We start from the raw sequence: 27,159 nt of genomic DNA on the forward strand, positions 1-27,159 counted from the left end.
TTTTATTCCCATGGGATATTCATGGGAATATCCATGTGATTACGTCAAAAATTTACTTTGGCAACTGGAGTACAACACTTGTTTTTGTGGGAGCTCTTTGTTCAGGGAACATTTGGCTTCAGAATATTTGTAATTGCCAAGCTGGCTTTCATTGTGGGAGCTCTGAGTAACCAGGGACAGTGTTGACATTACTTCTCATAGATGGCAGCAGCTGACTGGGGGAGTCATCGGCAGTGAAAGAGATACATGATAAAGGCCAATTTCACAATGGTTAGTGATTCAGTCATCTGCTCGGAGGCAAATCCCGGAGCATTCCTCCAGTACAAACCCTGTGGATGGGGCCCCGCTGTGAAATAAAACTAGGATTGATCCCAAATTACTATATCACTGCCTCAAACCAGTCTGACAGAACTCTAACCTGCTCCAAACAGCAGTGGTTTCTTTTCAAAGTGGTATTTGTGAGACATGCCATTGCTGAGACTAGCCAGTTTGGTGAAGATTTGTAGCTCAGGTTGAGGCTCTGGATACAAACTTGCTCGCTGAGCTGGAAGGTTCATTCTCATCAAACTTACATGCATTCCTGATACTGTCCAGAGACTGACTGAAGAATAATTGAGGATGTGAAACAAATCCATTTTAAAGCTGGAATTTGTCACTGGTCATTTCCCTCATATCCGTCAGAATTACCCAGGGAAGTGTACTTGTACATGGAGTATCTGTCATGGTACAATGGCTTTGTCGAGGAGCAATGCAGAAAGATCCAGGAAATGTCAGTACAAAACTTGTGCATATTTTACAAAGAATGTGGTTTTACTTTTGTCCAAACACTTTGGTGATATACACTGGAAGCTTTGGAGCTTCTTTCTCCAGGGATTTTGTGTTTGTGAACCAGTGCACTTTGCTCTGCTTTGGTGCACCTACAGCTCCCAGCTTTAATGTGGCTTCAATTTCGAACTGGGTTGAGCAGGACCTTGTTCACCCAGAGGGTTGCGAATCTGTGGAATCCCATGCCCAGGGAAGTTGTTGAGGCTTCCTCATTGATTTTTGTTATCACTTAGACAGCGAATGTTTTGAACAGTAAAGGAATTAAGGATTATGGTGAGAGAGTGGGTCAGTGGAGCTGAGACCATGAAAAGATCAGCCGTGATCTTATTGAATGACAGAGCAGGCCCAAGGGGCCGGACGGCCTACTCCTGCTCCACGTTATTCTGTTCTCTCAACAGCTGATGTTTGGCCTGTCGGCATATTACAACATCAGCAGGATGGTGAGCAGGATGCTCCGGTTTCCTCCCACACTCCAAAGATGTGCTGGTTAGGTGAACTGGCCATGCTCAATTGCCCATAGTGTCCAAGGATATGTAGGTTAGGTACATTAATCAGGGGAAATGCAGCACCAATAGGGTAGGGGAATGGGTTGATGTGGGCTTGTTGGGCAAAGTGGCCTGTTTCCACACTGTAGGGGTTCTATGGTTCTGTGATTAAAGTCACACCTGGAAATAAGGAGACTTGCTGAAAAGTTTTCATTTGTATTCTGAGGATAATGTCCCAGGAGATGCAGCAATTTGCAGACGTGACCCTGTACCTATGTCCGTAGCCACAATATCTCAAACTTTCTTGTTCTTATTGGCACAGTGCAGCTTGTGGTCTCCAGATTGTCATCTGAAGCTGAGATGTGGAGTAGCTGAGGCTTAGTCATTGTCTCCCATTCCACACAACACCAACTGGGAACAGGTTCAATTGCAGCAGTTGCCAGACTATAACCAGTGTCTTGTCCATACTCATGAAGAGAAAGACTTGTGTTTAGAAAGGGAGAAAGTGAGGACTGCAGATGCTGGAGATCAGAGCTGAAAATGTGTTGCTGGAAAAGCGCAGCAGGTCAGGCAGCATCCAAGGAACAGGAGAATCGATGTTTCGGGCAGAAGCCCTTCTTCAGGAATAAGGAAGGTGTGCCAAGCAGGCTAAGATAAAAGTTAGGGAGGAGGGACTTGGGGGAGGGGTGTTGGGAATGCGATAGGTGGAAGGAGGTCAAGGTGAGGGTGATAGGCCGGAGTGGGGGTGGGGGCGGAGAGGTTAGGAAGAAGATTGCAGGTTAGGAAGGCGGTGCTGAGTTCGAGGGGTGGGACTGAGACAAGGTGGGGGGAGAGGAAATGAGGAAACTGGAGAAATCTGAGTTCATCCCTTGTGGTTGGAGGGTTCCTAGGTGGAAGATGAAGCGCTTTTCCTCCAGGCATCGTGTTGCTATGGTCTGGCGATGGAGGTGTCCAAGGACCTGCATGTCCTTGGTGGAATGGGAGGGGGAGTTGAAGTGTTGAGCTACGGGGTGGTTGGGTTGGTTGGTCCGGGTGTCCCAGAGGTGTTCTCTGAAACGTTCCACAAGTAGGCGGCCTGTCACCCCAATGTAGAGGAGGCCACATCGGGTGCAGCGGATACAGTAAATGATGTGTGTGGAGGTGCAGGTGAATTTGTGATGGCTATGGAAGGTTCCCTTGGGGCCTTGGAGGGAAGTGAGGGGGGAGGTGTGGGGCGCAAGTTTTACATTTCTTGCGGTTGCAGGGGAAGGTGCCAGGAGTGGAGGTTGGGTTGGTGGGGGGTGTGGACCTGACGAGGGAGTCGCGGAGGGAGTGGTCTTTCTGGAATGCTGATAGGGGAGGGGAGGGAAACATATCCCTGGTGGTGGGGTCCGTTTGGAGGTGGCAGAAATGACAAAGGATGATATGATGTATCTGGAGGTTGGTGGGGTGGTAGGTGAGGACCAGTGGGGTTCTGCCCTGGTGGTGGTTGGAGGGGCGGGGCTCAAGGGCGGAGGAGCGGGAAGTGGAGGAGATGCAGTGGAGGGCATCGTCGATCATGTCTGGGGGGAAATTGCGGTCCTTGAAGAAGGAGGCCATTTGGGTTGTACGGTATTGGAACTGGTCCTCCTGGGAGCAGATGCGACGGAGGCGAAGGAATTGGGAATATGGGATGGCGTTTTTACAGGGGGTAGGGTGGGAGGAGGCGTAATCTAGGTAGCTGTGGGAGTCAGTCGGTTTATAGTAAATGTCCGTGTTGATTCGGACACCCGAGATAGAAATGGAGAGGTCTAGGAAGGGGAGGGAGGAGTCTGAGACAGTCCAGGTGAATTTGAGGTCGGGGTGGAAGGTGTTGGTAAAGTGAATAAACTGTTCAACCTCCTGGTGGGAGCACGAGGTAGCGCCGATACAGTCATCGATGTAGCGGAGGAAAAGGTGGGGGGTGGTGCCAGTGTAGCTGTGGAAGATGGACTGTTCCACATATCCTACGAAGAGGCAGGCATAGATGGGGCCCATGCGGGTGCCCATGGCTACTCCTTTGGTTTGGAGGAAGTGGGAGGATTGGAAAGAGAAGTTGTTCAGAGTGAGGACCAGTTCAGTCAGTCGAAGGAGGGTGTCGGTGGAAGGGTACTGGTTGGTACGGCGGGAAAGGAAGAAGCGGAGGGCTTTGAGTCCTTCGTGATGGGGGATGACGGTGTACAGGGACTGGATGTCCATGGTGAAGATAAGGCGTTGGGGACCAGGGAAGCGAAGGTCATGGAGGAGGTGGAGAGCGTGGGTGGTGTCCCCAACGTAGGTAGGGAGTTCTTGGACTAAGGGGGACAGGACCGTGTCGAGGTATGCAGGGATGAGTTCGGTGGGGCAGGAGCAGGCTGAGATAATGGGTTGGCCGGCACCTACATTTGGGACACCACCCACGCCCTCCACCTCCTCCATGATTATCACATTCCCAACACCCCTCCCCCAAATCCCTCCTCCCTACCTTTTATCTTAGCCTGCTTGTGTTTATAAAGCACCTTTCTCTACCTCCGAGTCTCAAAGGGCTTTGGAACCAGTGAAACACTTTTTAAAGTGGAGTCACTGTTGAAATGTTGGAAACACAGCAGCTGTTTTTACCCGCAACATCCCATAAACTGCAGGGTGATAAGGATCAGAATTGCTGGTTTAGTGAAAGATTGTCATGGGATCTTACACACACTAACTGAAACTGCAGCACTTCTTCAGCACTGTACTGACACCAGGTTTTTACTCATCTCCAATGCTCCTGGTTTCATGTTTCAATGAGAATTTCTGCTAATTGCCTCACTGAGGTCACGCCTTTAACAGCCCCTTTCAGGGGCACATGAGACCGGTCACCCCGAACACAGTCTGGTACATTCAAGACTCAACTGGCCAGAGATGCTGCTTTAACACATGATCCAAAATTATGTTATGGGTACAATATTTATAAAAATGTTATGTTTCAGAATAGTGTCTTTTATTTAAGACAAAATGGAGGAATGAGGGGATCACGTGACCTTTAAATTCTGTCCTATAAACGAAGATGAGGCGGCTCAGTAGCAGCACCTTCGACAGCACCTTCCAAACCCATAGCCACTTCCATCTAGAAAGACAAGAGCAGCAGATACATGGGAACAGCATCCCCTGCAAGTTTCCAAGTTAAGGGAACTATTCCAATGGAATTATATCACCATTCCTTTAGGGCTGTTGGGTCAAAGTCCTGGATCATCCCTTTCTGATGTGTAGATAGACCCCCAGTACAACGTGGACTGCAGCAAGTCAGTACGATAGCTTGCCACCACTTTTCAAGGGCAATTAAGGGCAGGCAATTAATATTGGCACAGCCAGCAATGCCCAGATCACTAGAGAAGGAAATAGAGGTAATGAAGTCAATCTGATGTTTGTCTTCAATCACAGACTATGAATTACATTTCTTCACACAGTCTCCACGGCAAATACAGTGTAAATATCTCTGACACTTTGAAAGCTTTAAGTCACAGGTTTAAATATTGAAGTTAAATGTGGGAGATATTATAAATACGAGTGTTTTCAATTTCCTTCAAGATAACATTAAGTTTCATTGATGAGAATAACTGTTTTATATGTTGTTTGTAACAGAACTCTCAGAAAATTATTTTACATTATTCTTGGATGAGAGTCAGGATTTTCTGATCTGATTGGCATGGATTTGTGAATGGAAAATCATTTTTGTTGACATTGTTGAACTCTTTTTAAAAGATGTTACTAACAAAATTGATGAAGGAGAGCTGATAGATGGAGTTCACTTAGAGTTTTCAGATGGGTCTTTGATAAAGTTCTTCATGGGAGGCTGGTTAGAAAAATTTAAAAAACTTTAAATAGGAGTATACTGGCTCAGAGTAATAATCACCTAACAGAAAAAGAGATTGGGAATTAATGGGTCTTATTCACATTGGCAGGCTGTGACTAGTGGGGGGGAACCACAAGGATCAGTACTTGGACCCCAGCTGTTCATGGTACAGACCATTGATTTGGAGTTGGTGATGCTATTGAATGACAGGATGGGCTTCATGACAGAAAATCCGACTCCTGCTCTCATATTTTTGCTGGCGGTGTGAGTAAACTCATGAGGATGGAAAATCAAAAGCTGAAAGATGTCATTCATTTTATATATATATATATAATATATATTTCTATACAATATAGTGCAGCCCTTCTTATTCTTGTTAAATCAGCCGCAGAAACTATAGACCAGTGAGCCTGACCTCGGTGGTGGGCAAGTTGTTGGAGGGAACCCTGAGGGACAGGATGTACATGTATTTGGAAAGGCAAGGACTGATTAGGGATAAAAACAATGACTGCAGATGCTGGAAACCAGATTCTGGATTAGTGGTGCTAGCAGTTCAGGCAGCATCCAAGTAGCTTCAAAACCGACGTTTCGGGCAAAAGCCCTTCATCAGGAATAAAGGCAGTGAGCCTGAAGCGTGGAGAGATAAGCTAGAGGAGGGTGGGGGTGGGGAGAAAGTAGCATAGAGTACAATGGGTGAGTGGGGGAGGGGATAAAGGTGATAGGTCAAGGAGGAGAGGGTGGAGTGGATAGGTGGAAAAGGAGATAGGCAGGTAGGACAAGTCCGGACAAGTCATGGGGACAGTTACTGAGCTGGAAGTTTAGAACTAGGGTGAGGTGGGGGAAGGGGAAATGAGGAAGCTGTTGAAGTCCACATTGATGCCCTGGGGTTGAAGTGTTCCGAGGCGGAAGATGAGGCGTTCTTCCTCCAGGCGTCTGGTGGTGAGGGAGCGGCGGTGAAGGAGGCCCAGGACCTCCATGTCCTCGGCAGAGTGGGAGGGGGAGTTGAAATGTTGGGCCACGGGACAGTGTGGTTGATTGGTGCGGGTGTCTCGGAGATGTTCCCTAAAGCGCTCTGCTAGGAGGTGCCCAGTCTCCCCAATGTAGAGGAGACCACATCGGGAGCAACGGATACAATAAATTATATTAGTGGATGTGCTGGTAAAACTTTGATGGAAAGGAGCCTTCCACATCTAAACTTCCAGCTCAGTAACTGTCTCCATGACTTGTCCGGACTTGTCTTACCTGCCTATCTTCTTTTCCATCTATCCACTCCACCCTCTCCTCCTTGACCTATCACCTTCATCCCCTCCCCCACTCACCCACTGATTAGGGATAGTCAACATGGCTTTGCACATGGGAAATCATGTTTCACAAACTTGATTGAGTTTTTTGAAGAAGTAACAAAGAAGATTGATGAGGACAGAGCAGTAGATGTGATCGATATGGACTTCAGTAAGGCGTTCGACAAGGTTCCCCATGGGAGACTGATTAGCAAGGTTAGATCTCATGGAATACAGGGAGAACTAACCATTTGGATACAGAACTGGTTCAAAGGAAGAAGACAGAGGGTGGTGGTTGAGGGTTGTTTTTCAGACTGGAGGCCTGTGACCAGTGGAGTGCCACAAGGATTGGTGCTGGGTCCTCTACTTTTTGTCATTTACATAAATGATTTGGATGCGAGCATAAGAGGTACAGTTAGTAAGTTTACAGATGACACCAAAATTGGAGGTGTAGTGGACAGTGAAGAGGGTTACCTCAGATTACAACAGGATCTTGACAAAGGTACACAGAAAAGCCACACACAGACCAAGTCCTAAACTATGAAAGCAACCACCCCAATACACACAAAAGCAGTTACATCAAGACACTGTTCAAAAGGGCCACAACACACTGCAGTACACCAGAACTGCAAAAAGAGGAAGAAGAACATCTATACAATGTATTCGCCAAAAACGGATACCCCCGCAATTTCATCAACAGATGCCTAAGGGAAAGACAATGGAACGAGGACATGCCACAACCCAAAGGACTAGCCCCACTACCATACATCAAGAGCATTTCCGAACTGACAGCCAGACTACTGCGATCACTAGGACTCATAACAGCACACAAACCAACAGCCACTCTCAGACAACAACTCACCAGGACAAAGGACCCAATACCCAGCATGAGCAAAACCAACGTAGTGTACACAATCCCATGCAAGGACTGCACAAAACACTACATAGGACAAACAGGAAGACAGCTAACGATCCGTATCCATGAACACCAACTAGCCATGAAACGACACGACCAGCTATCCCTAGTAGCCACACACACAGACGACAAGCAACATGAGTTCGACTGGGACAACACTACTAGTATAGGACAAGCCAAACAGAGAACAGCCAGGGAATTCCTAGAGGCATGGCACTCATCCACAGATTCAATCAATAAGTACATCGACCTGGACCCAATATACCGGCCACTGCAGCGGACAGCTGGAACTGACAACCGGAAGCGGCAGATTCAAACCACTATAAATGCCAGAGGAAAGATCACAGAAGCGCTTCCCAGGAGGCTCCCAAGCACTGAGGATGTCACCTAGACAGGGGACGAAACATCTGCAACACAAATTCCCAGCTCGACGAACAGAACCACAATAACGAGTACCTGAGCTACAAATCATCTCACAAACTTTGAGGATCTGGACCAGATAGGCCAATGGGCTGAGAAGTGGCAGATGGAGTTTAATTCAGATAAATGCGAGGTGCTGCATTTTGAGAAAGCAAATCTTAGCAGGACTTATACACTTAATGGTAAGGTCCGAGGGAGTGTTGCTGAACAAAGAGACCTTGGAGTACAGGTTCATAGCTCCTTGAAAGTGGAATCGAAGGTAGATAGGATAGTGAAGAAGGCATTTGGTATGCTTTCCTTTATTGGTCAGAGAATTGAGTACAGGAGTTGGGAGGTCATGTTGCGGCTGTACAGGACATTGGTTAGGCCACTGTTGGAATATTGTATGTAGTTCTGGTCTCCTTCCTATCGGAAAGATGTTATGAAACTTGAAAGGGTTCAGAAAAGATTTACAAGGATGTTGCCAGGGTTGGAGGATTTGAGCTACACGGAGAGGCTGAACAGGCTGAGGCTGTTTTCCCTGGAGCGTTGGAGGCTGAGGGGTGACCTTATAGAGGTTTACAAAATTATGAGGGGCATGGATAGGATAAATAGACAAAGTCTTTTCCCTGGGGTTGGGGAGTCCAGAACTAGAGGGCATAGGTTTAGGGTGAGAGGGGAAAGATATAAAAGAGACCTAAGGGGCAACGTTTTCATGCAGAGGGTGGTACGTGAATGGAATGAGCTGCCAGAGGAAGTGGTGGAGGCTGGTACGATTACAGCATTTAAAAGGCATCAGGATGGGTATATGAATAGGAAGGGTTTGGAGGGATATGGGCCGGGTGTTGGCAGGTGGGACTAGATTGGGTTGGGATATCTGGTCAGCACGGACAGGTTGGACCGAAGGGTCTGTTTTCATGCTGTACATCTCTATGACTGAATGACAATTGAAGACGAGACGTATTTGCATTTGTATATTTAATGAACAATTGAGAAAAGGCATACAAAATGTAAATTGACTTCAATGAATTGTTCAATCTTTAGTTTTTTGAGTTTGAATTTGTTTTTTCTGAAATGGTAGTAAGATGGTAATGTATTCTCTAATAGGAAGTTATGACTAAATCAAGAAATATACATTTTCACCAAGAGGTGTAAATTTGATTTCCTTGTCATCTTGGCCAAGAATATATTTTTGCTTTATTTCAGTGCCAATTTGTATATTCTGCTTCTGAGGATGTTTGCAGTACAATTTCACCAACATCAGTCAGCTCCAAGTTTCACTATTTTTTAACTTGATATCTTTTATGATGTAGTTTCGCATTAGAACCACATCTCTGAAGCTGAATGGTTTCATTGGTTTCAGAATGTGAATGAATCTTTTGGCCTATATTTACAAAGCTGTATTAGGTCTGTGGGTTTCTCGATTGACCTGCTGTTCCAAGTTTCAATTTCCCCATCTGCTCTTGAATGGGCTCCAGTTGACCTCAGTATCACTGGGTTGTGAGTAGGAAAGGCAGCCTCATTGTTTCTCGTGCCTCTGTGTAAACCTGTATAGTGGACAATGTGAAATGTGACAGTGACTGTTCAGCGGTTAATTTGTCAGTTGATACTTGCTGTTTTGGCTCAGACACAAGAATTAATTGTGTTGATAGCTTCAGACAGATTCTTACCATCCAATTAACTATCCTACAGAAAGAGGAGTAGATGGTAGCAAGGAAAATGGATCTGATTTCCTTTATTTGTGGTTTACTAATTTTAATGTATTACCCAGTTTTATAGCCATGTCGCATCCACTCTGCCTGATGACAGATGCTTGGCTCCTTATCAGCTGATGTTTCATCCTTAGCTGTTATCTTGGCGGTTTTTGTCTGTGGTCATTTATCATTGCTTTCCAGTCTTGGAGGCAGGTCCAAAGTGTCCCTCATCCGAAACAGGAATTGAACCTGCACTACTGGCATTGATCTGGACACATACTTGGCATCTGGTCATCTGAGTGAGTAGGCCTGCATAGTTGTCTAGCAGAACATACCAATAGCTCCATTATGTTAACACCTCAAAATACTCATGGAGAATAAACTTCATGCTATGGCAAAAATGTTGAAAAATGGGTTTTCCCTTTTCATAGCTCGCATTCCTTTTAAATCTTGGATCTTTCTATGCTATTATGATCTTCAATCTCTGACACGATTTCTCCAAGGGTCCATCCAAGACAGTTTCTGTTCTGTAACTGCTTACTCATTCTGAAGATGTGACTAGTTATCCCTATGGGTTAATTGATAAGATTACATTTCCTGTCAAGTATCCTGGGCTATGTAGAAGGATTAGCTTTGTTTAATACTGTTGAATACTCATTCTGAATTCATTGAATCATGGGAATGATGTCAGCAACCCACAATTTGAAAGAATCGTCACTGGCTTCAGTCTGAAGCCGTTTAGTCATTGCCAGCTCAGTGCCCAAGGACCCCTTGCTATCTGTCTGAAGGAAGGCAAAGTTCTGTCAGAGTTTCTCTCTTTCTCTGTCACACTTTGTGGTTTTGCAGCCAACAGGAAACAGCTGCCTATATTTTAAAAATTGAATCAGTTTAGCCTTGAAAGATTTCTCTAAAAAAGGCAATCTTCTGTCATTGCGTCTTTCTTTAGAGAGTTGCTAAGGCTGGCTGCTATTCGTTAACTGAAGAGTTCCAGAAAATAATTGTTCACTCTATAAAAGAAATTCATTTTCACATTTTATGGGATTAACCAATTTGTTGACTCAAATCGCATGACTTGTTTCCTGAAGGAAAGTTCACATCATGGTAAATTATACATTTCTGTTGCTGATTTGTATGTTTATAATATTTGGTTACAAATTCAGACTCATGTATTGTTTACTTAGAAATTATATAGGAAAAACACAACCCAGATCACAGCAACAGTAAGATTCACTTCCAAGTGACCAGTATTACAACAATGTAAATATATTCTAGATTTTGTAAAAAGGCAATCTCTCTTTAAATGTACACAAAGTGCCGAAAAAATGGCTGCCCTGGTCTCTCAACCATGTGACCATGCCTTCCTGAGTCAGTACATCTGGGAAAAAGCAGTTTTCTCAGTATCAACCTCAAACAGACTGTTAGAATGTGATTAGTTGAAGGAGTTAAGCATCTGTCATCACACAGAATGGATGTGATATGGTTATAAAACCGGGTAACCCTGCAAATAAAGGAAATCAGATCCATTTTCCCTTCTACCATCTTCTTTCTCGTAAGAAATCTGTCTGAAGCTGTCAACACAGTTAATTCTTGTGTCTGAGCCCAAAACAGTGAGCATCAACTGACAAACTGAGTGCTGAACAGTTACTGTCACGTTTCACATTGTCCACTATACAGGTTTATATAGAGGCGTGAAAAACAATGAGGCTGCCTTTCCTACTCACAGCCCAGTGATACTGAGGTCATATCGAAATGACCAGAAAATCACAACCCAGATCACTGAGCTTGTAAGATTCACTTCCAAGTGACCAGTATTGCAACAATGTAAATATATTCTAGATGTTGTAAAAAGGTAAATCTCTCTTTAAGTGCACACAAGGTGCCTAAAAATACAGTTGCTAGAAGTCACATGGTCAGCTTCTTGAGTCAGTACATCCGGAAAAAGCAGAAAGAATGTGTTTCCTCAGTATCAACCACAAAGAGAGACTTTTAGAATGTGATTAACTCTTGGGCAACACAATCGGCCTTTCTCAAGGTGTGAGAATTCTAAGCTTCTGAGGAAAAAAAGAGTGTAGAAGGACCCCTTTTGGGGATGGACAGCACAACTGGCTTTGCTTTGTGAAACAATGACTCATCACAACTTGGTGTAGCAGCCATCTCCTGTATCAGACAGAGTAAGAAGTAAAACTATCTTAGACAGCAAAAAGGCGGGGCTGGGGGTGGGGGTTCTGTTGGAGGCTGTCTATAGACAGATGGAAAGAGGTAGCTAAAGGAATGAAGCAGGTGAATGGCCACAGCCTGCAATGTCATCCAAATGAAATAAAGAATCTGCCACCCCCTCCTTGTTCTTCATCTATTCAACTGCAGAAGTCAACTTTGCTGCTGAACTGTAACTTCAAGTTTTCAATTCAGATAACCAGTCCTGGTCTGCAATCACAGGTTTATTGCCATCTTTATCAGTGTTATTTCACATATACCCTCTTTTAATCTTCATATCCATATTTCAGTTACTATCCCTCTTTGTACTGAGTAACTTTGAAATAATAGTTGTTCAACAACTTAACCTTTATCATGTTCCAGTCGAAAGCTTTGCTGCTGACTATTTTTAAATTGGAACCCTCAAAAAATCTAAACATAGGCTAACTGAGCAATACAACCTCGCAGTTAATGGGTCCCTTGTAGAAACACCAGGTCTGGTTGTAACACTGGTAAGTACAGAAGCAGTTAAACTGCAGTACATGATGACATTAACTCTCTCCTGGGTACCCATAACTCTTTAAAAAGCAATGAAATGTTGACTAAAAGCGGGATTGTTTGGTAATGTGGAATGTGGGATTGCTGAAAAAAGCGAATGTTGTTGAGGTTTTGGTCTGTGCTCGTCATGAAAGAATTTCCTGCTGTGTCTTTAATGAGCTCCATCCCACATTCACATTCAGATTGGAAATGGATCAGTCAAATCAGCTTCTTCTCCATGATGTGTTAGCTCAGAAATCCAGCAGGGGTTTCTTTACTACAGTCGACTGAAAACCCTCCTTCGCTGGTCACTTTACACTGGTCAGTTTCCATGGTGTCACATCCTGAGACCTTGGTCTTATTGATAATCTCATTAAAAATAGCCCAAACGGTCCATACACTTATTAATCTTGATGCTGAAATAGGGCACATCAAAGCCATTCTGTTGGATAATGGATTACCCTGATCAGATCATTTCTCATTGTACATCACACAAACTCATAAAAGCTCCATTTGAGTCTTGGTCCTGAGAAATGCCCTGGCTGCTTCAGTTAAGATGCCAGTTCCAAGTAGCTGCTACTTTCTACTGGGCAGTAGCACCATGAGTGGTGTTCACCACTTCCAGATGCTGCCATTAATCAACAATGCTTTCTGCCTGTCACCCTAAAGAATAATGTGGGATATGAATTGCAGTGCCAGTGTGATTCTAAACACAGGGTGAAAGTGAGGACTGCAGATGCTGGAGATCAGAGTCGAGAGTGTGTTGTTGGAAAAGCACAGCAGGTCAGGCAGCATCCGAGGAGCAGGAGAATCAATATTTCGGGCAAAAGCCCTTCCTGATGAAGAGCTTTTCCAGCACCACACTCTCGATATCCTAAACATAAGCAGATCAGACCAAACAGCACATCATTTTGGCTGTTCACAACAAGGATGGCATTGTCTGTACTCAACCAGCCCTCAATAGGAAAACTTGTAACATAGCGTGCAACATTAAGTAGGATTCTGAAACCAGACAGCATTTGCTCAATGATCCCGAGTGTGTGAGGAAATGCACTGTCACCAGTTCAGGACTGTCCGTGGGGTTTGCACTGTGGTGTGCCTGCATGGACTGGAATCTACATGTACTAATACACAAGGCCCTGCTGTTTGCAGACCCACAGCCTGGTTCAACTCAACAAAATAAGTGACAACCATTTCCTCGTTCACTTCTCAGTGCAGTGCCCTGCCTAATCAATCAACCAGCATGTTTAGAACTAAATAAAGCCTGGACATTAAATGCCAATCTGTATTAATGAGTTTATTCTCCACTGTAATGCCCCTTCCAATTGCAGTTCACATGCTAACCAATCATCACTCTTCTCTCATGCAGCATCAATATTGATTTTCCCCTTGAATTGGTATTCTTGCAAAGTGTCCTGATGAGTGTAAAGCTTCACAAAAATGTATTTTCTCAGCAATACTAAAAACTGTTTAACACAACTGAAAAGACAAAGTAACCACATTAAATACTTAGTATTACATTTCTGTATATCCAAGTGCTGAATTTAATTCAAACGATGCACAAATGGAAACTGAGTCTTTCTTTTAACTTCCCCTGTGGTGAAAATCATGTTCATTAGTGCATCTATTTCCCTTTTTCCGCATGTCTGTTTTTTTTGTTATTATTTCACAAGCATTTATTCTGCTCACTGTCTCTGTTTAGTAACCCCTTCATCTCCACATTTTTTTCTTCCACTTCTAGTTTCTAATGATCTCTCTGGTTACTTGCCACCCTATGTGCATCTCATAGATTTTTTTCCCAATAAAACAGAAAGCTTCTTAAAAGTGTCGTTAATTGCAAAGCTCTAGTTCAATGTTCATGAAAAAATAAGGGAATAAAACTTAAAAATAATTATTTCATTCTAGTTCCCGAGACACTGATTCATCTCCCTGCCAACTAGCTGGGAAGGAGTTAACCTGTTTACTTTCCCAGGCACTGAATTGAGCCTGTCCAAAGCCACTTATGTCTATCTTCATAATATCGATCAATTTCAACAGACTCAGCTCATCTACTGCTGAAACCTTCATCCATTGCTTTGTTTCCTGTGGAGTCCCCAAACTTGAGGTCACCCAGGACACTGCCTTTTAACTCTGAATGAGCTTGCTCCCCTATTACCATCGTGCTTTCTGACCTACATTGGCTGCGAGTCAAGCAACACCTCAATTTTAAAGTTCTCATCATTGTTTCCAAATCTCTCCTTCTCCACCTCGTCCCTCCCTGTCTGTGAGATCTCCTCCAATCCCACAACCCTCTGAAATATTTAGACTCCTCACATTCTGGCCACTTGGGTCTGAGAATTGCCGCATTGTTAGTGACCTGGTCACCAAACCCGGGAAGCCCCTCCTGATCCTCTGCATCTCACCTTTCTCCCTTAAGACAATTGCTAAAACTTACTTCTTTCATCAAGCTTTTGGTCCTTGAAGCTGAAATCTCCTCCTGTGGCCTGGGATCATACTTTGTTTTATAATACGTCTGTGAAGTGCATTGGAATGTTTCATTATGTTAAAGTTCTATGTAAATACAAATTATCATTGCGCAATAAACTGATTATTATATGGGTGATATACTATAATTATTTCTGCTGGTGGAACTAACTTATCTTTTATAAATTATTAGTTTAACCATCTCACAAGTTCAGTTATATTGCATCTCATCTGCTGTCTGCAATCCTCACACACCACATTATTGGAAATTAGATTACTTACAGTGTGGAAACAGGCCCTTCAGCCCAACAAGTGCACACCGACCCGCCGAAGCACAACTCACACTGTACCCCTACATTTACCCCTTACCTAACACTACGGGCAATTTAGCATGGCCAATTCACCTGACCTGCACATCTTTGGTCTGTGGGAGGAAACCGGAGCACCCGGAGGAAATCCACGCAGACACGGGGAGAATGTGCAAACTCCACATAGTCAGTCGCCTGAGGCGGGAATTGAACCCGGGTCTCTGGCGCTGTGAGGCAGCAGTGCTAACCACTGTGCCACCGTGCTGCCCACTAAATGTACATGTAGTTCTTCTACAACATGATGTGTTCTTGTACAACCCCACATTATAGAAAAATTGGGCTTTAGAAACAGCACGTAAAGTGTTGGCAATGTAAACACGTTTAAGACAACACACATTTTAAAAGTTTGCCCTTTACTGCCACCAAATTGTCAATCATGTTTGTGAATTCGCATTGTGATAGCAAAATGCATAGTGATAGAAGTAAATGATCGGAAGAGGGCACTGTTAGTCTGATCAGTAAGTTTGCAGGTGACACAAAGATTGGTGGAGTAGCAGAAAGCATAGGGGACTGTCAGAGAATACAAGAGAATATAGATAGACTGGAGAGTTGGGTGGAGAAATGGCAGATGGAGTTCAATCCAGGCAAATGTGAGATGATGTATTTTGGGAAGTCAAATTCTAGAGCAAACTATACCAAAAACAGAAGAGCCTTGGGAAAAGTTGATGAGCAGAGAGATCTGGGAGTGCAGATCCACGTACCCTGACGGTTGCTGCACAGGTGGATAGAGTGGTCTAGAAGGCATACGGTATGCTTGCCTTCATCGGACGGGGTATTGAGTATAAGAGCTGGCAAGTCATGTTAAAATTGTACAAGATGTTGGTTCGGCTGCATTTAGAATACTGTGTACAGTTCTGGTCACCACATTACCAAAAGGATGTGGATGCTTTGGAGAAGGTGCACAGAAGGTTTACGAGGATGTTGCCTGGTATGGAAGGTGCGAATTATGAAGAGAGGTTGAGTAGGTTAGGTTTGTTTTCATTAGAAAAAAGGAGATTAAGGGGGGACCTGATAGTGGACAGAGACAAGCTTTTTCCCAGGGTGGAGGATTCAATAACACCAATGGGCACAGATCTTCACTCAGAAAAACACCTTTCCATTGCTACTCTCTGTCTTCCATGACAAAGCCAGTCCTCTATCCATTTTACCAGCTCACCGAAGATGACACATGATTTCACCTTTTGTATCAGCCCGCCATGAGGGATCTTATTAAAGGCCTCGCCAAAGTTCATGGTGACACCAACTACAGCCCTGCCTTCATCAATCAGCTTTGTCACTTTCTCAAAAAACTCAGTCAAATTTGTGAGACACGATCTTCCCATGTTGCCTATCACTAATATGTTCATATTTTTCCAGACATCCTGAAAGAATAACTTACTTGCTACCTCAAAGTGGCAGGGATTCATGTTCGATTCCACCCTCAGGCAACTGTCTGTGTGGAGTTTGCACATTCTCCCCGTGTCTGCGTGGGTTTCCTCCCACAGTCCAAAGATGTGCAGGTGAGGTGAATTGGCCATGCTCAATTGCCTGTAATGTTCAGGGATGAGTTGGTTAGGTGCATTCATCAGGGATAAATGCAGAGTAATAGGGTAGGGGAATGGGTCAGGGTAGGATATTCTTCTGAGGATCGGTATAGACTTGTTGGGCCAAATGGCCTGTTTCCACACGATTCAACGATTCTATAAAAAAAAGGTTTATACTGTTTTCAAAATATCTCGACCGCAGAAGAGTTGAGCAGTAATATTTCAGAAGCTAGACACGTCCAAGGCTGTACTGGGTGACTCAGATCTATCATGTAGTGGTGCTGTACTATGCAAAATATTAGTAACCAGACAACTAAATTGAATGTTACAGTCAATGAACTGTACACAGTCATAAAATAGCATCAAATAGAGAAAGTTGTGTAGTTTTCTGTTGACCCACTAAGAGCTCTCCTGGAAGAGAGAGTAAGTGCATTTCAGAAGCATTGAAAAAATCCCCAGAAAACCGAATATTTGAAATCCTGTATATAGCCTGAATATATCTCCGTGTTACTATGAGAGATTGTAAAGGCATTGAAATTAAAATAAACTTTTTAGTGGTACAAAAACTTTTTTTCCACTGGAATCTTTTCCTTGGCTGAATCCAAACTTTCTTGCAACCTCTTAGCAGAAAAAACAGGGACAGAAAGTGAATCCTCAGGCCAGCAACCGATAGCTGTTCAGGCTGTGAAGGAAATAGTTTGTGAGCATGGCAATGTCCAAAGAGAGACACTATCGCCTGCCAACCGACAGGAAAGCAGTAGTCTCGACAAGTGGGCGACATCTGGGAGGTTGCGTGAACATAAACAGTCTCATTGAAAGCATTGATGTGTCCCAGTCCCAGTCTCAGGGAAAGCAATTACATTTGATGCAAATCAAAATCTGCAAAAATAAACACTGCAAACCCAAAAATCTGTTAGCCGGGAACTCTGAGCAAAAACCATAAACACCTTGAAAGATCAAAACTTCTGGCTCAGCTAAGAAAAGCTGCTCTGATCATGTCCAACATACAATCTACCCTGAATATTTTTGTCAGACCACGTCACAACTTTGTAGTTTTCAGTTCGATAAAGCAACAGCTAACTTTTAAAAATAGCTCTTTATTTTAGATAGCAGCAAAGTTTAACCTTTTCCTGTACCTCCATAGGATTCTTCCCATTGTTCAATCTTTCATTAAATTTGGAAGTGTAGAAATATTAAAAGAAGTTTTTTTTTATTTAAGGAAATTGGGTTGTCTGTACTGGGAGCACATTTGGCTTTCTTCAAGTCAAAATGCCTCAGCTGATGCGTCATTGCTCTCAGTTCCTCCTGTACAATCCTGTTTTATAAAACCGAACACATACAGAGAGACCATATTGCAGCTTCTAAGTAATATTACCCATCATCTACTTACAAAGTAAATACTCATTAACTCAGGAGGGTGGATGCATGTTCCTGAGCAGGAATTGTACACTGCACACAGTGAGTGCAGTTGAAAAACTTTCAATAATTCTGTCTTGAATATTAGAGCATCCCCGATTCAGAGAGTATATATGGTGAGAGCCAGTTTTCTCAATTCTGTAACTGAGCAGTATACTTAAGCAGATTCTCTCCTTAATAGATATTGGGTTTCCAAAGTTCCTTTAAATTGCCCGGATGCTCTTGGGAGGGTGTGATAGGTTAAGATAAATCTGACTCCAGCCTTAGCCCAATCCTTTTGGTCTGTTACTCGCAACTATTCAGTAGCAACTTCCACAGACACATAACAAGTTTCCAAATTAATACCAATGATGTTCACTCTATCTTCCCACCAATCTACTCGACGGGTGTTTATTCAAGTGATAGATACGCCACAAATATTTTCCAACATAGATTTAAAATTTTAAACATAGAGGATTTCTAACTTTACACTATCATCGTTACACTCGACTCCTGATTCCAAATTGCAGCTCCGATGTTAATCAGGCCAAACTGGATTGTTCACAATCTACCCATGATTAAAAATGCCCATTTATACCTCAGCAACATGGCAGCAGCAGCAAGGGAGCAGGCAAGTTGAACCAAGAACTTCCTCCTTCTATCCACTCAACTTCTTTCACACTTTGAGGCTTCAGTTCTGGCCTCAATAAATTTAAACTCTCCCAAAACTCCACTAGCTTCATTCTATCCTGAAGAAAGTCTTGCAGACTTCCCCAACTTAAACTGGTTCACTGAATTCAAAGGAGAGCTGAACAAAGAGACCTTGTTCATAGCTCCCATATCAGGTTCATAGCTCCTTGAAAGTGGAGTCACAGGTAGATAGGATAGTGAAGAAGGCGTTTGGTATGCTTTCCTTTATTGGTCAGAGTATTGAGTACAGGAGTTGGGAGGTTATGTTGCAGGTGTATAGGACACTGTTGGAATATTGTGTGCATTTCTGGTCTCCTTTCTATCGGAAGGATGTCGTGAAACTTGAAAGGGTTCAATAAAGATTTACAAGGATGTTGCCAGAGTTGGAGGGTTTGAGCTATAGGGAGAAGTTGAATAGGTTGGAGCTGTTTTCCCTGGAGTGTCAGAGGCTGAAGGGTGACCTTATTAGAGGTTTATAAAATCATGAGGGGCATGGATAGGGTAAACAGACAAGGTCTTTTCCCTGGGGTGGGGGAGTCCAGAACTAGAGGGCATGGGTTTACAGTGAGAGGGGAAAGATATAAAATAGACCTAAGGGGCAACGTTTTCACACAGAGGGTGGTACGTGGATGGAATGAGCTGCCAGAGGAAGTGGTGGAGGCTGGTACAATTGCAACATTTAAAAGGTATCTGAATGGGTATAAGAATAGGAAGGGTTTAGAGGGATATGGGTCAAGTGCTGGCAAATGGGACTAGATTAATTTAGGATATCTGGTCAGCATGGATGAGTTGGACTGAAGGGTCTGTCTCCGTGCTGTACAGCTCTATGAGTCACTGTCGTGTTTTACAAATCGTTCCACAGTCTTACCTCCTGATAGAAACCTCCATCAGCACTACCTCTCAGGACACGACCTTTACTCTTCTGACTGCCTTAGAGCATGGAGTTATCCATCTATGTTTAGCAAGGAATATGCCAATCGTCATAGCCACACAAAGTCTATGTTTAGCACCTGATTGTTTGTATATTTTACTGAAAAACGTAACAGAAATTAAAAGGACCTTTATCGGTTGAACAGGATATTCCAAGAGCCTGGGGATTTGTTTTCTGTACAAATTAAGTCAAAATGTTTCCCTTGCTGAAGAAAATTGCCTATTATCAGAAATTGGAATCACTTTAAAACTGAACCTTTTTAGTATTTCCTGTGTAGCAGGAGACTTCATATAACGGCTGCCTCAGCACTTCCTTCCTTTCTGCAAACAGAAACAATTTCTAATAAACAACAACAAAACAAGGTGCCAATAAAACCACCAGGCCACTGTACTCCAGCAGTTGTCATCAAATAATTATCTGGCACCAGTACCTTATAAGCAATCTGATGTTTAGAAAAATATTTCTCCCGAGAGCAATGAAACCTAACCTTTGGGTGAAGATGGGCAGAGGGACATCAGTTATTCAGACATTGAGAGTAGCTATCCTATGCTCATTGGCTCAAGGATTAAGACAGGTGATTGAGAGAGTGTCAATTGTCAAAAAATAGAGCTTATCCACATCTGCTCGGAGGCAGGAGAGAAGTCATTATCAGGGAGCTGTCTTCTTTCAGTGGAAGATGGACCAGAAACGGTTGAGGAAAGACTTTCCCACTTTGGTTCGAGAGCAAGTTGCTGTCTTCACAACTTTAATGAGAGTGACACACTGCTCATGAACTGCTTGTTTGTCCTCTGCTATCCCAACCATCCTCTATTATCACAGGTCGTACACATCGCTGTTTAATTAACCAATGTATCTGAGTTACAATAAAACAGAGAACTGAAGATCTGAAACCAAAACAGAAATTACTGGAGAAACTCAACAGGTCTGGCAGCATCTGTAGAGAGAGAGATGGAGTCAAGTGACCTTCGAGTCCAATGACCTTTCTTCAGAACTAGCTAATCTGCTGGTTAATAGCTGAATAAAATCTCTGAAAATTTCCTGCAAGTAGTGTCACCTGTGATCACAAACCACCAAATTCTAACAGCATCTCAAGAAAATCTGAACAAACTCCTAATCTCAGAGTGTCTGCATTAAGTATGACTCTTGTGTTATTTGACTACCTGGAAGATATATACAGCAAGAGAGAAATAACGGAATGAACCATGCTCCTGTTAATATGGCCCAATATCCATTATCATGGTTGTCATAGAGTCACACAGCACAGAAACAAACAGACCAGTGAGCTTTACTTCTGTTGTAGGAAACGTTTTGGAAAAGATTATAAGAGATAGGATTTATAATCATTTCGCAAGCAACAATTTGATTGGAGATAGTCAACATGATTTCGTCAAGAGCAGGTTGTGTCTCACACACCTCACTGAGTTTTTTGAGAAGGTGACCAAGCATGTAGATGAGGGTAGGGCAGTTGACATGGTGTACATGGACTTCAGTAAAGCCTTTGATAAGGCTCCACATGGTAGGCTGTTGGAGAAAATGCAGAGGCATGGAATGGAGGGTGATTTAGCAGTTTGGATTAGAAACTGGCTTTCTGAAAGAAGGCAGTGAGTGGTGACTGATGGAAAATATTCAGCCTGAGTCCAGTTATTAGTGGTGTGCCACAAGGATCTGTTTTGTGACCACTGCTGTTCGTCATTTTTATAAATGACTTAGACATAGGTGGATGGATTAGTAAATTTGCAGACGACACTAAAGTCGGTGGAGTAGTGGACAGTGTGGAAGAATGTTACAGGTTGCAGGGGGACTTGGATAAACTGCAGAATTGGGCTGAGAGGGGGCAAATGGAGTTAAATGCAGCTAAATGTGAAGGGATTCACTTTGGTAAGAATAACAGGAAGGCAGACTACTGGGTCAATGGAAAGATTCTTGGTAGTGTGGATGTGCAGAGGGATCTTGGAGTCCACGTACATAGATTCCTGAAAGTTGCCACCCAGATTGTTAGTGCTGTTAAGAAGGCATACGGTGTGTTAGGCTTTGTTGGTAGAGGGATTGCGTTCCGGAGCCATGATGTCATGCTGCAACTATACAAAACGCTAGTGAAGCCGCACTTGGAATATTGTGTACAGTTCTGGTCGCCCCATTACAGGAAGGATGTGAAAGCATTGGAAAAAGTGCAGAGGAGATTTACCAGGATGTTGCCTGGTTGGGGGGTTGGGGGGGAGGGGGGGGGCTAAGAGGGGATTTGATAGAGACATACAAGATGATCAGAGGATTAGACAGGGTAGACAGTGAAAGTCTTTTTCCTAGGATGATGACATCAGCTTGTACGAGGGGGCATAGCTGCAAATTGAGGGGTGATAGATTTAAGACAGATGTCAGAGGCAGGTTCTTTACTCAGAGAGTGGTCAGAGCGTGGAATGTAGTTAACTCAGCCACATTAGAGAGATTTAAACAATCCTTGGATAAGCACATGGATGATTTTGGGATAGTGTAGGGGGACGAGCTGAGAATAGTTCACAGCTCGGCGCAACATCGAGGGCCGAAGGGCCTGTTCTACGCTGCATTGTTCTACACTGCATTGTTCTATGCTGCATTGTTCTACACTGCATTGTTCTATGATGTTCGGTCCACCTTGTCACTGCTGACCAGGTTTCCCAAACTGACTGCGGATGCTGTAAATCAGAAACAAAAACAGAAATTGCAGGAAAAGCTCAGCAGGTCTGGCAGTATCTGTGGAGAGAAATAGTATTAACATTTTGTGTTAAGTGACTCTTCCTCAGAAACGTTCAGAGGAAGGGTCACCGGATCCAAAATATTAACTTTGATTTCTCTTCACAAATGCTGCCAGATCTGCTGGGCTTTTCCAGCAACTTCTGTTTTTGTTTCCCATTTGCCTGTGTTTGGCCCATATCCCTCCAAACCTTTCCTATTCACATACCTGTCCAGATGTCTTTTAAATGTTGTACCTGTACCTGTGCATCTACCACTTCCTCGAATATATTGAGAAGGTCATGTCATCAATAAGTTTGAAAGTATGAATGGGAAATGAAAGACTAAAAAGCACAGAGTAAATAAAATGGAAGTGATAAGAACATGAAACTGGTTATGAGCAGTTTAACCTAGAACACTGAGACAGGCCAAACTGATTGTAACACAGTCTGCATTGCACTGTAGCGGATATTCTGTACAAATCAGACAACTTATCAAAATGTGATGCTTAAACTACTGACATTCCATGCATTCAGCATTTCACAATCATTTTTCAATACATTACTTGCAATCACATTAGAGAGCGATTTGTAACACATTGATGCTTCCATGGATCATATTTTGCCACTGACAGTGGCTTATGAACTTCTTTGCATCCCCTCCACACACACACACACACACACTCACAGGTATTCACTTTGTTAAACACCGTGACCTTTAAGGTATGACTACGGGTGAGACCAAACAAACCTTTGGATTTATAAATTAATTGCAGAAAATGAAAAATAATTCAAATACCAGCATGCTGGAATCAAATATAAATTATTTAAAAATGTACCAGTTGTCCACATGTTGTTAATCCATTTAAGCATTAAGGGATGAAAATCATATATTTAAATTGATCAAACTGCCAAATCGTTGTGAATAATGGGCAGATACTAGATACGATCATGGAATGGGCCTTGGATTACTGGAAGTTGTCCTCGCCTGTTTTAGTGGCTGGAGGTTCAGCCCCATTCATCTCTACCAAGCATCTCAGCAGAGCCTCAGAATTACTGCTCACTGCATCGACCCATCCCGAGAAAGTCATTATTAGATAAATAAGCCAGAGCAGGATCTGTAAATGCAAAACCAGCACAATGGGTTATGTGGCAAAGAGATAGAAAAGGCACAATGGTGTCACACAATTCCAGGCTGAAGGCAATTCTCGGTTGCAGGTTTTCTGTTTATGGGGGACCCTGCGTGGGCAGCAGAAGGTTACGACACTGACATGTTTTAACAATTTGCACAATTATTGTTTTGGTAGTACAGAATTGGAGGGCTGCTAAAAGATATTTTAATTGAGCTTTCCATCTTGCACTGGTCAGAACAAGTCACAAGAAATATCAAACTAAAGGGGAAAGAGCAGGTTGACACTGCATGGGAGAAACACACTCACTGGTTGGCAAGCAGACTCTGATTGGTAGAAACATTTCCATGGAGAAGATACCAGTTCGATGATGACTGAAAGCTGACAGCCAAGCTTTCTCGGATTCCTGTGTTCACTGCAAACTACCAATATTAATCCAGAGCTCCCTGATCTTTGAAGATGATAACAAAACATATACACTCTATGCTTGTTTAAACTGAATTGAAAAGGTGAAAGCTAATTCCTCAGAATGATGCCTTGACTCGAGTCATTATGTGGAGGTGTCAGTGATGGACTGCCATTACCCCACCTGACAAAGGAGCAGCGCTCCGTAAGCTTGTGATTTCAAATAAACCTTTGGACTATAACCCGGGGTCATGCGATTTCTGACTTTGCGTACAGTCAACCTTCCAGGATTACGTTTAAACAAAGCTTGACAGTTAACTGTCAGTCATCGTCTAACTAGTGTATTCTGTACAATAAACTCTCTACCAATCAGAATCCACTTGCCAACCAATCAGCACTCTCCTCTGATACATTTTTTGACCTTGAGAATTTCTTGTGGGTAGTGCCCTGAATGAGAGTGAGATGAAACATTATAATAAAACAAATCTTACACAGCAGCACAAAGATGTGAGAGATGGTGAGAGAAAATCCTGGAATGCGTCACCACCAACCTGTGCCTTTTGAGTTGTTTTTCTCACCGATATTTTGTCCTCAGTATCACCACATCACATACAAAAGCTTGCGTTGTTAGTTCAAGCCACATTTGAATAATGCCCCACTGCTGACCCTAAGCACTGATAGAAAACAGCAGAAAGCAAGGAAATCCTTCAAATTATTTATTAACAAAATAATAAATTATGTGTTAAAAATGTACACATTCAAATAAAATCTTTTTTGATATAAAATACTGACTGGCTTTCTTCCTGAACAGAGAACAGTTAAAGTAATGAAACAAATAGTGAAATTGCTGAAAAAATCTCAGCAGGTCTGGCAGCTTCAGTGCAGAGAGAGAGAGAGAGAGAAACAAGAGATAACTTTTGGAATCTGAAGTGGCTGTGGGGAGACATGTTTTGAGACACAATGTTTTGACCAGATCAGGACATAATACTGATGTGTCACTTAAAATGACAGGCAATAAATTAAAATGACCAACCTAGCAGAGAGAAGCAGCAGGGCGGGTTGACATTTGCTATAATGAAGGCAGTTTCAGATTTCGGCGTCTGTTAGTAACTTCTCGGTAAGTGTTTGTGATTGTGTAGCTTCATAATGAGATGGGCACAATTCCATGTTTTTAGCAGCTGAAAGGAGACCAGGTCCAAGAGAGCAGCATCAAAACCCGCCAGCAGATTCACCGGCAACACTTCCTTAATCTTCCTGGGCACCGTGAGGAAATCCGGAACGTTCTTATTCCCGAGGAAAAAATGCATCAGTTCCTGTTTCTGTAACCGCTCCCTCCAAAACAGGACCAGGTCTTGTAACCTTTCCATGAGGAATCTCTCATCCCAGGCATCCAGGGGACCTTTCAGGAGCAAGTGGAAAAGCGCCGTCTTCATGTTGTAGGTACACAGGATGGTGTTCCACTGAACCGAGAACCGCTGGTCAAACTCTCGGCAACCCAAATCCCGGAGAACTTTCATCAACTGCAGACACTTGAGGTGGCAGGAATTACTCGGCGTTTGCGCCCTGAGCCAGTTCAGAAACTTGTGCTCGTGTTTGGAGAGGTACACAGCCCAGAGGGTGCCCGGTGTGAGGGCAGGTAGCAGTAACTCCTTCCCTCTGTAACTCTCAGCCACCAGGAAGACGGAGTCCCCGACATGTAGAGCAGGGATCAGCCTGACAGACAGGGAGATGTGGCAGCAAAGATAGTCCGCTCTGGGCAGCAGTTTGAGGATGAGCTGGTCTCGGTGAGGGACCAGGCTGATAGAGCAGCGCTGTTCCCACTGGAAGCGGATGACCCTCAGACAGCGGAGTACCTTGGCATGGAACCACCTGAGTACCTGGGCAGAGGACAGGGCCCGCTGCTTCTCAAAGCGGACACAGAAACTCTCCATGAACTCCCTCCTGCAGCGTGCCCCCTCCGGTTTACTGCATGGCTTCACTCTGCAGATGGCTGTACCCCCCAGGGAGAAGGGCACGGTCTGGGGGGCCGTCTGGAAGCTGGGGTCCAGCTGCAGGACCTGGGGCACTTTTATGGGCACCAGGAGGTCGAAGCAGTCCGGGCTGTTGGTCTGATGTTGTTCACAGGTGCTGCCAATCTGCAGGAAATCCCCCCGGAATGCCAGTGTGCCCCCGTCCTGCTCAGTCCTGCCCACCCTGAGCAACTCACCCACAATCTGACTGACATGGGCCCGGCTGTGACCCACTACATGGGGGGAGACCCTCAGCCGCTGCTCATAGTAACTCTCCAGGGCGGCCTTCCTGGCGAGAGAGGCGGACGGTGCCAGCACAGGGCAAGGCGGGTGAGGACACACTGGACACCAGGATTTGATCAGAGAGTAACAGAGCAGGAATGCCAGGGACAGCTGCAGCACAGGCAATGGGCTAGGCTCCTCGTCGGGCTGAGTGGCCAGCTCGCTCCTCAGGCACAGGAAGGCGGCACTCAGGCAGCTCGCCAGGAGCCAGAACAGGCGGCAGCGACGGCCCGAATGGCCGGGCATGGCGTCGCGGCTCTGAGCTCAATCCCCAGAGTCCCCCCGCCAGCCAGCCCCGGGAGCCGGCATTGGAACAGACCCCCACCGCCCTCCCTCTCCCCGTTATCTGTCCCTCCCTCTCTCCCTCTCTCCCTCCCTCCTCTCCCTCTCTCCTCTCTCTCTCCCTCTCCCTCCTTCTCTCTCTCTCTCTCCCTCCCTCCTTTCTTCCTCCCTCCTTCTCTCTCTCCCTCCTTCTCTCTCTCTCTCCCTCCTTCTCTCTCTCCCTCCCTCCTTCTCTCTCTCCCTCCCTCCTTCTCTCTCTCCCTCCCTCCTTCTCTCTCTCCCTCCTCTCTCTCTCTCCCTCCTCTCTCTCTCTCTCTGCCTCCTTCTCTCTCTCTCTCCCTCCTTCTCTCTCTCTCTCTTCTCTCTCTCCCTCCCTCCTCTCTCTTCCTCCCTCCCTTCTCTCTCTCTCTCTCCCTCCTTCTCTCTCTCCCTCCCTCCCTCTCTCGGGCTGAAGTTGCTGAAACTTTGGAAACTTCCTGTTGCGAGGATCCGCGTCACTAAGTGTCGGAGCGAGGAGGAAGCGGCGTGTGTTTCTGCTCAGGAACTGGGGCCCGAGACTGTTACCCTCAACCCTTACCCCGATCCTCATCCCAGCCCGGTGTCTGTCTGTCTGTGTGTGTGTGAGAGAGAGAGGGGTCTGTGTGTGTGTGAGAGAGAGGGGTCTGTGTGTGTGTGTGTGTGAGAGAGGGGTCTGTGTGTGTGTGTGAGAGAGAGAGGGGTCTGTGTGTGTGTGTGAGAGAGAGAGAGGGGTCTGTGTGTGTGAGAGAGAGAGAGGGGTCTGTGTGTGTGTGTGAGAGAGAGAGGGGTCTGTGTGTGTGAGAGAGAGAGAGGGGTCTGTG

The 27,159-nt window shown here is 44.4% G+C and overlaps 1 protein-coding gene across 3 annotated transcripts in view; it reads right to left on the reverse strand.

Annotated features, from left to right (window-relative positions):
• The window catches only part of itpripl2 (ITPRIP like 2), a 44,879-nt gene extending 18,552 nt beyond the window's left edge, over positions 1 to 26,327 (reverse strand). For 2 of the 3 annotated variants that reach the window (XM_072560192.1, XM_072560190.1), the window contains exon 1: positions 24,781 to 26,327. In XM_072560192.1, the coding sequence (XP_072416293.1) occupies positions 24,851 to 26,284 (1,434 nt within the window). In that variant the 5' untranslated portion in view covers positions 26,285 to 26,327 and the 3' untranslated portion in view covers positions 24,781 to 24,850. Of the gene's footprint in view, positions 1 to 16,632; positions 16,648 to 24,780 lie in introns of those variants that run through there. The other variant, XM_072560193.1, reaches the window with a different exon arrangement.
• Positions 26,328 to 27,159: the final 832 nt, after the last annotated feature.

Source organism: Chiloscyllium punctatum, chromosome 40, assembly GCF_047496795.1.
Source record: "Chiloscyllium punctatum isolate Juve2018m chromosome 40, sChiPun1.3, whole genome shotgun sequence".
Classification (NCBI taxonomy): Eukaryota; Metazoa; Chordata; class Chondrichthyes; order Orectolobiformes; family Hemiscylliidae; genus Chiloscyllium; species Chiloscyllium punctatum.